This window comes from Hylobates moloch, unplaced genomic scaffold (assembly GCF_009828535.3).
Source record: "Hylobates moloch isolate HMO894 unplaced genomic scaffold, HMol_V3 SCAFFOLD_6, whole genome shotgun sequence".
NCBI lineage: Eukaryota > Metazoa > Chordata > Mammalia > Primates > Hylobatidae > Hylobates > Hylobates moloch.
The window spans coordinates 116,419,039-116,430,566 of record NW_026652281.1 but is presented as its reverse complement, the minus strand read 5'-3'; the positions used below and the strand labels follow the sequence as shown (position 1 = coordinate 116,430,566).

The 11,528-nt window shown below is 44.3% G+C and overlaps 1 protein-coding gene across 1 annotated transcript in view; it reads right to left on the bottom strand.

Annotated features, from left to right (window-relative positions):
• PAIP2 (poly(A) binding protein interacting protein 2) overlaps positions 1-11,528 on the bottom strand; it is a 28,733-nt gene that overhangs the window by 4,370 nt on the left and 12,835 nt on the right. Inside the window, exons 2-3 of the mRNA XM_032158039.2 lie at positions 1,697-1,860; positions 881-1,060 (exon numbers count right to left, since the gene is read on the bottom strand). Coding sequence (XP_032013930.1) covers positions 881-1,060; positions 1,697-1,834 — 318 coding nt within the window. The 5' untranslated portion in view covers positions 1,835-1,860. The remainder of the gene's footprint in view (positions 1-880; positions 1,061-1,696; positions 1,861-11,528) is intronic.

Sequence of the window (11,528 nt, the reverse complement as noted above, 5' to 3'; positions counted from 1 at the left end):
CAGTCTTGCTCTGTCACCCACGGTGGAGTGCAGTGGCGTAATCTCGGATCACTGCGACCTCTGCCTTCCAGGTTGAAGCAATTCTCTTGCCTCAGCCTCCCAAGTAGCTAGAACTACAGGCGCCCGCCACCATGTCCAGCTAATTTTTGTATTTTTTTTTTTGAGTCAGAGTCTCACTTTGTTGCTCAGGCTGGAGTGCAATGGTGCGATCTCCATTTACTGCAACCTCTGCCTCCCAGGTTCAAGCAATTCTCCTGCCTCAGCCTTCTGAGTAGCTGGGATTAGAGGCATGCACCACCACACCCAGCTAATTTTTGTATTTTTAGTACAGATGGGGTTTCACCACGTTGGCCAGGCTGGTCTTGAACTCCTGACCTCAGGTGATCCACCCATCTCGGCCTCCCAAAGTGCTGGGATTAAAGGCGTGAGCCACTGTGCCAGGCCAAATTTTGTTATTTTTTATTCTATTTATTATTTTTTTTTTTTTTATGGAGTTTCGCTCTTGTTGCCCAGGCTGGAGTGCAATGGTGCGATCTCGGCTCACCACAACTTGTCTCCCAGGTTCAAGCGATTCTCCTGCCTCAGTCTCCCGAGTAGCTGGGATCACAGGCATGTGCTACCACGCCCGGCTAATCTTTTTAGTAGAGATGGGGTTTCTCCATGTTGGTCAGGCTGGTCTCAAACTCCTGACCTCAAGTCAACCACCCACCTCGGCCTCCCAAAGTGCTGGGATTATAGGCATGAGCCACCATGCCTGGCCAGAAGCAGTACAATTTCTGAAGGGGAAAGAGATGTAGAATTCTTAAATAGACAGGAGCTGGCTTTTCCACTTATGCAAAAGATGCACTAGGTTTTAAAAAGATGAAAAATAACTTTTTACCACAAGATCTTCCAGAGAAGAGCCATCACTGATAACAAGGTCATTAAACTGGTCTTGGATTTGGTCCATAGTTTGTGGGAGATCTCGAGCTGGAATAAACCATTCATGCTCTTCTTCCTCTTCCAGCATTTCTTGGAAACAGCGTTCAATAAATTCTTCTTCCCATAACTCCTCTTCTATCTAGATTTATAATAAAGGATAATTTATAGCACACTTGGTAGATATCACTAGGAATGGCTTAAAATATCTTGAACTAAACCATTTAAAGGCACAAAGTCATACTTTCTTTTCTGCTTCCGTGCTAAGGAAAAAAAATGCTTACCATAATGACCTGCGAAGATCTGTTTAGGGTTTTTCTGTTTTTACTTTTATTAGTAGAACATTCTTTTTTCCATTGAGGGTGGCAGGGAAGAGGTAAAAAGAGATGCCTGTCTATTTTTACTGTGCCTGTCTGCTCCTGACTCCTGAATGCTCTTGACTTTCACGGTAACACAGCAATCTGACTGGCATAAGGCAGTGGTTTCCAAATCTGACTGCTCATTGGAACCATCTGAGAGCTTTGAAACAGTTTCCCAGGCTCCACCCTCATCCTCCTGATTCAGAATCTCTAGGGTGGGACCCTGAAACAAGCTCCCCAGGTTATTTCCGTAAGCAGTTAAGCCTGGTAGTAATCAGCAGCCAAATAAATAGGAGTGGTGGCATATCAGTCTACATACTTCATACATAAAGGACAAGAAAAACACATTTCAGGGACAAGTACAATCATATTGAGGGCCGGAATGGACTATGAAAACATGTTTGTACAAAAAAACTAACTTGTCTGTTGAATTCTTCTTCATTTTCCATCCACATGTACTCTGCAAATGGATTGTCATCTTCATGAGAATGACCGTTAATAATCACATCTTCATTGATGATGCTTGGGCTAGTACTGCTGCGACTTGGATCTTTCATGGCTGATGTTTGTTGTCGTTTTTAACCTTAAAAGAACAACAACACAGTTAATTTACTTATTCATTCAGGGTTTTTCTTTCTGAGACAAGGTTTCACTCCGTCATCCAGACTAGAGTGCAATGGTGTGATCATGGCTCACCACAGCCTCGATCTCTTGCCTCAGCCTCCCAAGTAACAGACTACAGGTGTGCACCACACCACCTGGCTGAATTTTTTTTATGTTTTGTAGAAACAAGGTCTGTGTTACCCAGGCTGGTCTCGAATTTCTGGGCTCAAGTGATTCTCCCACCTAAGCCTCTCAAAGTGCTGGGATTATATGCATGAGCCACCGGGCCCAGCTGATTCTTTCAGTTCTTAGTGAGCATCTGCTTATTATTAGCAGGCATCACGAATAGGTGTTAGAGGTAGTTGATACATTAAAAATACACGGTAAGTTGAACAATTGGAAAGCTTCATGTTTGTTTTTTCCAAATGATTTTAATGTTTTAAGAAATAGGAGAGGACGGCCTAAAACATCTAATGTTTTCTTTTTTGTTGTTTTTTTTGTTTGTTTTTTGAGAGAGTTTCACTCTGTCACCCAGGCTGGAATGCAGTGGCATGATCTTGGCTCACTGCAACCTCAACTGCCCAGGTTTAAGCGATTCTCCCGCCTCAGCCTCCCAAGTAGCTGGGATTACAGGCACGTGCTACCATGCCCAGCTAATTTTTGTATTTTTAGTAGAGATGGAGTTTCACCACGTTGGCCAGGCTGGTCTTGAACTCCTGACCTCAGATAATCTGCCTGCCTTGACCTCCCAAAGTGCTGAGATTATAGGTGTGTGCCACCGCGCCCGGCCACATCTAATGTTTTCTGATAACAGTAAATGAAGTCCATCAGTTGCTTACATGGACTCTCCAAACCATCCAATTTATATTTTATATTACATATCACTTGCTTTGTAAAGCAAGCATGGTTGGCTGGACGCAGTGGCTCATGCCTGTAATCCCGGCACTTTGGGAGGCGGGGGCAGGTGGATCATTTAAGGTCAGGAGTTTGAGACCAGCCTAACATGGTGAAACCTTGTCTCTACTAAAAATACAAAAAAGGCCAGGCGCAGTGGCTCATGCCTGTAATCCCAGCACTTTGGGAGGCCGAGGCGGGTGGATCACCTGAGGTCAGGAGTTCAAGACCAGCCTGACCAACATGGTGAAACCCTGTCTCTACTAAAAATACAAAATTAGCCGGGCATGGTGGCACATGCCTGTAATCCCAGCTACTCGGGAGGCTGAGGCAGAAGAATTGCTTGAACCCAGGAGGCGGAGGCTGTGGTGAGCCGAGATTGCGCCACTGCACTCCAGCCTGGGCAAAAAGAGTGAAACTCCATCTCAAAAAAAAAAAAAAAAAAACCCAAAACAAAAAAATTAGCTGGGCATGGTGGTACATGCCTGTAATCCCAGCTACTCAGGAGGCTGAGGCAGGAGAATCACTTTAACCCAGAAGGTGGAGGTTGCAGTGAGCTGAGACTGCACCACTGCACTCCAGCCTAGGCGACAGAGCGAAACTTCACCTCGAAAAACAACAACAACAAAAACCAAACACGGTCTGAAAGACTGAGTCATCAAGTGATGAAATGATGAAAAGCAAATTCAATTTTTAAAAACTGACTTCAAAAAGTCCAGGGATTGAAAGTGAAAACTAACAGATTTTTAATAACCTCTTAGGTTCTTCATGTATATAGCTCTGATCTCTCCTTGATAGCCCATATTCTGTGTCTGCTTTTTCTCTAGGTCCATGTCAAGTTCTTCTATGTCTGGAGTTCCTCACTGTACAGTGAGTTTCAGGCATCTTTTTTTTTTTTTTTTTTTTGAGACAGGGTTTTACCCAGACTGGAGTGCAGTGGCATGATCTCAGCTCACCGCAACCTCCACCTCCCAGGCTCAAGCATTTCTCCTGCCTTAGCCTCCAGAGTAGCTGGGATTACAGGCGTATGCCATTATCACCTGGCTAACTTTTGTATTTTTAGTAGAGACTGGGTTTCACCATGTTGGCCAGGCTAGTCTTGAACTCAAGACCTCAAATGATCCACCTGTCTCGGCCTCCCAAAGTGCTGGGATTACATGCGTAAGCCATCGCGCCCAGCCCAGTATCTTTTCATCTGAGTAAAAGTAGTATCAAATACAAGCCTGATGTCTTATACTACTCAATAGCTGATAACATGATCTAACCTAATTGATACATTGCAGGCTAAATATTTGAAGCACAAGGTTTCACATTCTAAAATATTCCAATTCATTGTTTGAAATCACTAAAAATAGATTTACATAAAATAATTCACCTGTACATAAACTCAAGCAGTATTGTGACTTGTGCCAAAGAAAGGCTTATTGAGGTCCGCTTACCTCAATTTGTCATAATCAAGTAAAACACTAAATCTAAAATCTCCTACTGGAAATATATGTATTTTTTTCCCTTTGGGATAAGTTTCAGGGAAAAGACTAGCCCTATGTGTTGCCTGGCCCTTTAAATTTTATGGACTTATCCTTAAGAGGACATAAGTGTAATAAAAATCCATAGCTGTTCATGTAATATGACAAATACTAGATACTAATGACAACAGGATCATAGTGGTGAAAATTTTAATTGTTGAGAGGTCCTCAACTAAAAATTTCTGGGAACTTCTGTCCTAGTTATAGTATGTATGTCTATAAAAGAAAGGCAGGCCGGGCACTGTGGCTCACTCCAGTAATTCCACCATTTTGGGAGGCCAAAGCAGGCGGATCGCTTGAGCCCAGGAGTTTGAGACCAGCCTGGGCAACATAGAGAACCCCCATCTCTACTACAAATACAAAAAATTAGCTGGATGTGGTGGTGCATGCCTATAATCCCAGCTATTTGGGAGGCTGAGGCAAGAGAATCACTGGAACCTGGGAGGCAAAGGTTGCAGAGAGGAGAGAGCACACCACTGCACTTCAGCCTGGCAAGAAAGCAAGACCCTGTCTCCAAAAAGAAAAAAAAAAAAAGGAAAGAAAGGAAAAAAGAAAGGCAGGCAGAAACAAGCTGGGTGCGGCTCATGCCTATAATCCCAACACTTTGGGAGGTCGACAGGGGTGGATCGCTTGAGCCCAGGAGTTTGATACCAGCCTGGGCAATATGGCAAAGCCGGGTACAGTGGTGCACGCCTGCAGTCCCAGCTACTTGGGAGGCCAAGGCAGGAGGATCTCCTGACCCTGGGAGGTGGAGGTTGCAGTGAGCTGAGATAGTGCCACTGCACTCCAGCCTGGGCGGCAGAGCAAGACCCTATCTTGAAAAACAGTAATACAATCAAACAAAAGAAGAAAGGCAGAAACAGACTCAGAGTTAAGTGCTAGGGTGTCGGTAGAAAGAAAATATGATAATATGATTTGTTAGGAGATTGAGGCACTGTAAAAGCAGACAAGACAGAAAGCAGACAATGGATATCTTTGTTATTTTTATCATTAAACTTGGATGAAAAACTATTTTGATAGCAAGTTTTGACTAAATAATAACCAGTTCCTCTAAAGAAAATAATTAGGCTGGGTGCGGTGGCTCCCGCCTGTAATCCCAACACTTTGGGAGGCCAAGGCGGGCAGATCACGAGATCGGGAGTTCGAGACCAGCTTGGCCAATATGGTGAAACCCCATCTCTACTAAAAATACAAAAATTAGCCAGGTGTGGTGGCACACGCCTGTAGTCCCAGCTACTTGGGAGTCTGAGGCAGAAGAATCGCTTGAACCTGGGAGGCGGAGGTTGCAGTGAGCCGGGACTGTGCCACTGCACTCTGGCCTGGGCATCAGAGCGTGACTCCATCTCAAAAAAAAGAAAAGAAGAAAATTACCCATTTTTTTTTGAGACAGAGTACAGTGGTGCAATCTCGGCTCACTGCAACCTCCGCCTCCCGGATTCAAGAGATTCTCCTGCCTCAGCCTCCTGTATAGCTGGGATTACAGGAGCATGCCACCATGCCCAGCTAATTTTTTTGTATTTTTAGTAGAGACAGGGTTTCACCACGTTGGCCAGGCTGGCCTCAAACGCCTGACCTCAAGTGATCCACCCACCTCAGCCTCCCAAGTGCTGGGATTAAAGGCATGAGCCACCGTGCCCAGCCGAAAATTACTCATTCTTATATGGCAGGCTACCAAACTGCTTACTGTTAAATAATTACATTTTAGATATTCCTCTAACACTGTGAATAGCTGGGATTGATCCTGCCTCACAACTGGATGGAACTTTGCTTAATATGCATCTGAACCTTATCATTAAGTTAGGTACAAAGACACCCCAATATAAAATAGCTTTTCATTATGTTCCCAATTTGTATCCTGTCCCAACTTATGCCCACAAAATCCTACTTTTCACACCGGGCACCGTGGCTCATGCCTGTAATCCGAGCACTTTGGGAGGCTGAGGCGGGCGGATCACATGAGGTCAGGAGTTTGAGACTAGCCTGGCCAACATGGCAAAACCCTGTCTCTACTGAAAAAAAAAAAAATTAGCCGGGTGTGATGGTGCACACCTGTAATCCCAGCTACACAGCAGGCTGAGGCAGAAGAATCACTTGAACCCAGGAGGTAGAGGTTGCAGTGTGCCAAGATCGCACCACTGCATTCTCCAGCCTGGCGTAATTTTTGAGACTCCGTCTCAAAAAAAAAAAAAAAAAAAGAAACTCCATACTCATCTGTAGTCACTCTCCATTTCCCAAGCCCCCCAACTGTGGGCAACCACTAGTCTACTTTCTGTCTCTATAGATTTGCCTATTCTAAACATTGCATATAAATGGAATCATAAAATATGTTGTCCTCTTCTCATGTCTGGCTTCTTTCACTTATTACAATGTTTTCAAGGTTCACCTATGTTGTAGCATGTATCAGCACTTCATTCCATTTTATTGCCAAACAATATTCCATTGTATAGAGATACACATTTTATCTACTCTGATTAATGAACATCTGCAGTTGTTTCCACTTTTTGGCTATTAATAATGCTGTTACCGGTATTTGTGTACAAGTGTTTATATGAGCATGTTTTCAGTTCTCTTGAATATATACCCAATGTGTTCAATGCTAGTCAGTCTTTTAGCTATACATTTTCTTTTTTTTTTTTTTTTTTTTTTTTGAGACGGAGTCTTGCTCTGTCCCCCAGGCTGGAGTGCAGTGGCGCATCTCGGCTCACTGCAAGCTCCACCTCCTGGGTTCACGCCATTCTCCTGCCTCAGCCTCCCGAGTAGCTAGGACTACAGGCACCCGCCAACATGCCCGGCTAATTTTTTTGTATTTTTAGTAGAGACGGGGTTTCACCGTGTTAGCCAGGATGGTCTCGATCTCCTGACCTCGTGATCCGCCCGCCTCGGCCTCCCAAAGTGCTGGGATTACAGGCTTGAGCCACTGCGCCCGGCCTACATTTTCAACTGTGACAGAAAAAGTGAGCAAAAAAGGTAGCTGACTCCCTCCGCACCACCAGACACAATCCTCACTCCAAATCCTTTTCCTAGAAGTAAGCACTGCTAATGTGGTATATATTTTTCTTAAAAAGTAAACATATATGCAACAACAGTATTGCATCTAAGGGCCTTACAGTCATCATCTATTTAATACTCACAAGTCCTGTGGATGTAGGGATTATGGTCAAATTCATTTCCATGACAAAGAACAAAGTCTTAAGTAACTTGGTTCCAGGTTACGCAACTAGTGAACAGTGGAGCTGAAATTCAAGTCAAGGTAGCCTGACTCTAAAACATGCACCAGGGCCCAGCACTTTGGGAGTCTGAGATGGGCCTCCAGACCCAGCTGTTCAAAACCAGCATGGGCAACATAGTGAGACCCCTATTTCTACAGAACTACTAAAAAGAACTGCCAATGCAATCATAAACTTCCAGAGGAATGCTTAAGGAAAAAAAAAATCAGTTCAATTCTGGTAAAATACCTCTGTGGTATTTTAAACTACCCTGGTGCCATCTCCCATTTGCAGCTTGGGAAGCCTTGAAGACAACAGCCTGCATTCTTGGTACAAGCTGGAGGTAGCAATATCAATATTATTTTTATTTTTTTGAGATGGAGTCTTGCTCTGTTGCCCAGGCTGGAGTGTAGTGGCGTGGTCTCAGCTCATTGCAACCTCTGCCTCCCAGGTTCAAGCGATTCTCCTTCCTCAGCCTCACGAGTAGCTGGGACTACAGGCACGTGCCACCACACCCAGCTAATTTTTGTATTTTTAGTAGAGGCGGGGTTTCACCATGTTGGCCAGGATGGTCTCGATCTCTTGACCTCGTGATCTGCCCGCCTCAGCCTCCCTGAGTGTTTGGATTACAGGCGTGAGCCGCAGTGCCTGGCTGCAATATAATAAATATTAACAAAGTACTCTGGTTGTTTTGACCTAGCTCCCTGAAGGACTGGCTCAAGAGTTTGCTATGAGGAGTGGGGTGGGGCAGTAGCACACATATTTGTCAAAAACAGTTAAGGGTAAATACAGTAGCAATAACAGGGCAAACAATCAACACAGTAAAAAGCCTGGGAAGAAAGGCTGGTGAAGGAGATGCTTTGAGAGTAAGAGCTTTGAAAAGCTCCCACATATTCTGGTAGTCCTAGAAAGCCATAGGCATGTCAGTGCTGAGCAGATGTTCAGAAAAGACCTGAAAAGGCTCTAAGTTTTCACCTCTGGCTGAATTTCAGGCTCTGCCCATGCAGGAAGTGAAGGCAAAGGCAGAGCTGTTGAAGGTGTGCCTCAACACATCCATAGGACCCATATGCCAAGACTGGGGGAGTTGTTTTTTGCTTAAAGGCATTTAAAAAAATCTGTCAAATCACTAGCTGACCACTAAGCTAATGGAAGAGACTTCAATGGTCACACACACAAAAAGAATACAAATTTTACTAAACTCTTTCAGAAAAGGCACTAAAATGACAACCACAATAAGTGGCAACAAACCTGGGGAGAATCTAATTTCCAGAATTGCCACATTATATCATTCAAAATGTCATTTTTTTTTTTTTTTTTGAGACGGTGTCTTGCTCTGTCACTCAGGCTGAAGTGCAGTGGCTCAATCGCAGCTCACTGCAATCTCCACCTCCCAGGCTCAAGTGATTCTCCTGCCTCAGCCTCCCCAGTAGCTGGGACTACAGGTGCATGCCAGCACACCTGGCTAATTTTCTGTATATTTTTAGTAGAGATGGGGTTTCACCATGTTGGCTAGGCTGGTCTCGAACTCCTGACATCAAATAATCCACTCGCCTTGGACTCTCTCTTAAAGTGTTGGGATTACAGGTGTAAATCACCGTGCCCAGCCCAAAATGTCATTTTCAACAAAAATTATGAGGCATGCAAAGAAATAAAAAAGTATGGCCCATACACAGGCAAAAAATAAATTAATAGAAACTGTCCCCAAGGGAACCCAGATATTAGATTGGACAAAGACTTTATTTATTTATTATTTTTGAGGAGGAGTGTTTTGCTCTTTTGGCCCAGGCTGGAGTGCAATGGTGCGATCTTGGCTCACTGCAACCTCCGCCTCCTGGGTTCAAGTGATTCTCCTGCCTCAGCCTCCCGAGTAGCTGGGATTACAGTTGCACGCCACCACGCTTGGCTAATTTTTGTATTTTTAGTAGAGACAGGGTTTCACCATGTTGGTCAGGCTAGTCTTGAACTCCTGACTTTGTGATCCACCTGCCTTGGTCTCCCAAAGTGCTGGTATTACAGGCATGAGCCACCGTGCCCAGCGACTTTATTTATTTAATGTATTGTTTTTGAGACCGAGTTTTGCTCTGTCACCCAGGCTGCAGTGCAATGGCACGATCTCAGCTCATTGCAATTTCCGCCTCCTGGGTTCAAGTGATTCTCCTGCCTCAGCCTCCCAAGTAGCTGGGATCAAGGCAACCACCACCATGTCCAGCTAATTTTTGTAGCTTTTAGTAGAGACGGGGTTTTCACCATGTTGGCCAGCCTGGTCTCAAACTCCTGACTTTGCCTCCCAAAGTGCTAGGATTACAGGCGTGAGCCACCGCGCCCAGCCTATTTATTTATTTATTTTTTGAGACTGAGTCCCCCTGTGTTGCCCAGGCTGGAGTGCAGTGGCTTGATCTTGGCTCACTGCAACCTCTGCCTCCCAGGTTCAAGCGATTCTCCTTCCTCAGCCTCCCGAGTAGCTGGGATTACAGGCGCCCGCCACCACACCCAGCTAATTTTTGTAGTATTTTAGTAGAGATGGGGTTTCACCATGTTGGCCAGGCTGGTCTCGAACTCCTGACCTCAGGTGATCTGCCCGCATCAGCCTCCCAAAGTGCCACTGTGCCTGGCCAAAGACTTCAAATCAAGTATATTAAATATGTTAAAAGAGCTAAAGGAAACCATGTAGAAAAAAATAAAAGGAACCATAGAATGATGTCTCACCAAATAGAGAATATCAATAGAGACAAATAATGGGCTGTGGTGGTTTACGCCTGTAATCCCAGCACTTTGAAAGGCCAAGGCAGGCAGATTACCTGAAGTCAGGAGTTCGAGACCAGCCTGGACAACATGGTGAAACCCTGTCTCTACTAAAAATACAAAAAATTTAGCCGGGCATGGGGGTGCATGCCTGTAATCTCAGCTACTTGGGAGGCTGAGGCAGAAGAATCGCTTGAACCCAAGAAGTGGAGGTTGCAGTGAACAGAGATCATGCCACTGCACTCCAGCCTGGGCAACAAGAGTGAAAACTCTGTCTCCAAAAAAAAAAAAAGAGAGAGACAAATAGAAATTTTGGAGTTTAAAAGTAAACTGGGCCAGGTGAGGTAGCTCATGCCTGTAATCCCAGCACTTTGGGAGGCCGAGGCAGGAGGATCATGAGGTCAGGAGTTCAAGATCAGCCTGGCCAACATAGTGAAACCCTGCCTCTACTAAAAGTACAAAAATTAGCCAGATGTGGTAGCACGTGCCTGTAGTCCCAGCTACTCAGGAGGCTGAGCCAGGAGTATCGCTTGAACCTGGAGGTGGAGGCTGTAGTGAGCTGAGACCACGCCACTGCACTCCAGCCCGGGCAACAGAGCAAGACTCCATCTCAAAAAAAAAAAAAAAAAATGGTACAACTGAAATGAAAAATTTACTAGAGGGGTTAAACACAGATATGAGCAGGGAGACAAAAGAATCAGCAAATTTAAGTTAAGGTCAATTGAGATTTATCCAGTCTGAGAAGCAGAATGAGGAAATGAAGAAAAATGAACAGAACGTTGAGAGACCCAGGAGACATCAACTGTGCCAAAATATACACAATGGAATTCCCAGAAGAAAAGGAGAATAGGTCAGAAACATTTGAAGAGATAACAGCCTAAAACTCCCCAAATTTGATAAAAAGACACAAATCTATGTATCTAAGAAGTTCAATTAACCCCAGGTAGGATAAACTCAATACGACCCATACCAATACACATTACAATCGAATTGTTGAAAGACAAAGAGAGCATCTTGAAAACACCAAGAAAAGCAACTCATTACATACAAGGGATCCTCAATAAGATTAACAGCTGATTTCTCACCAGAAACCACGGAGGTCAGAAGGTAACACATTCAAAATGCTGAAAGAAAAAAAATCGAACCAAGAATTCTTTATCTGGCAAAACTACCCTTTTAAAAATGAAGGAGAAATTAAGTCATTGCCAGATAAGCAAAAATGGACAGTTTGTCACTAGCAGACCTGTCCTATAAGAAAAGCTAAAGTGAGTCGTTCAAGC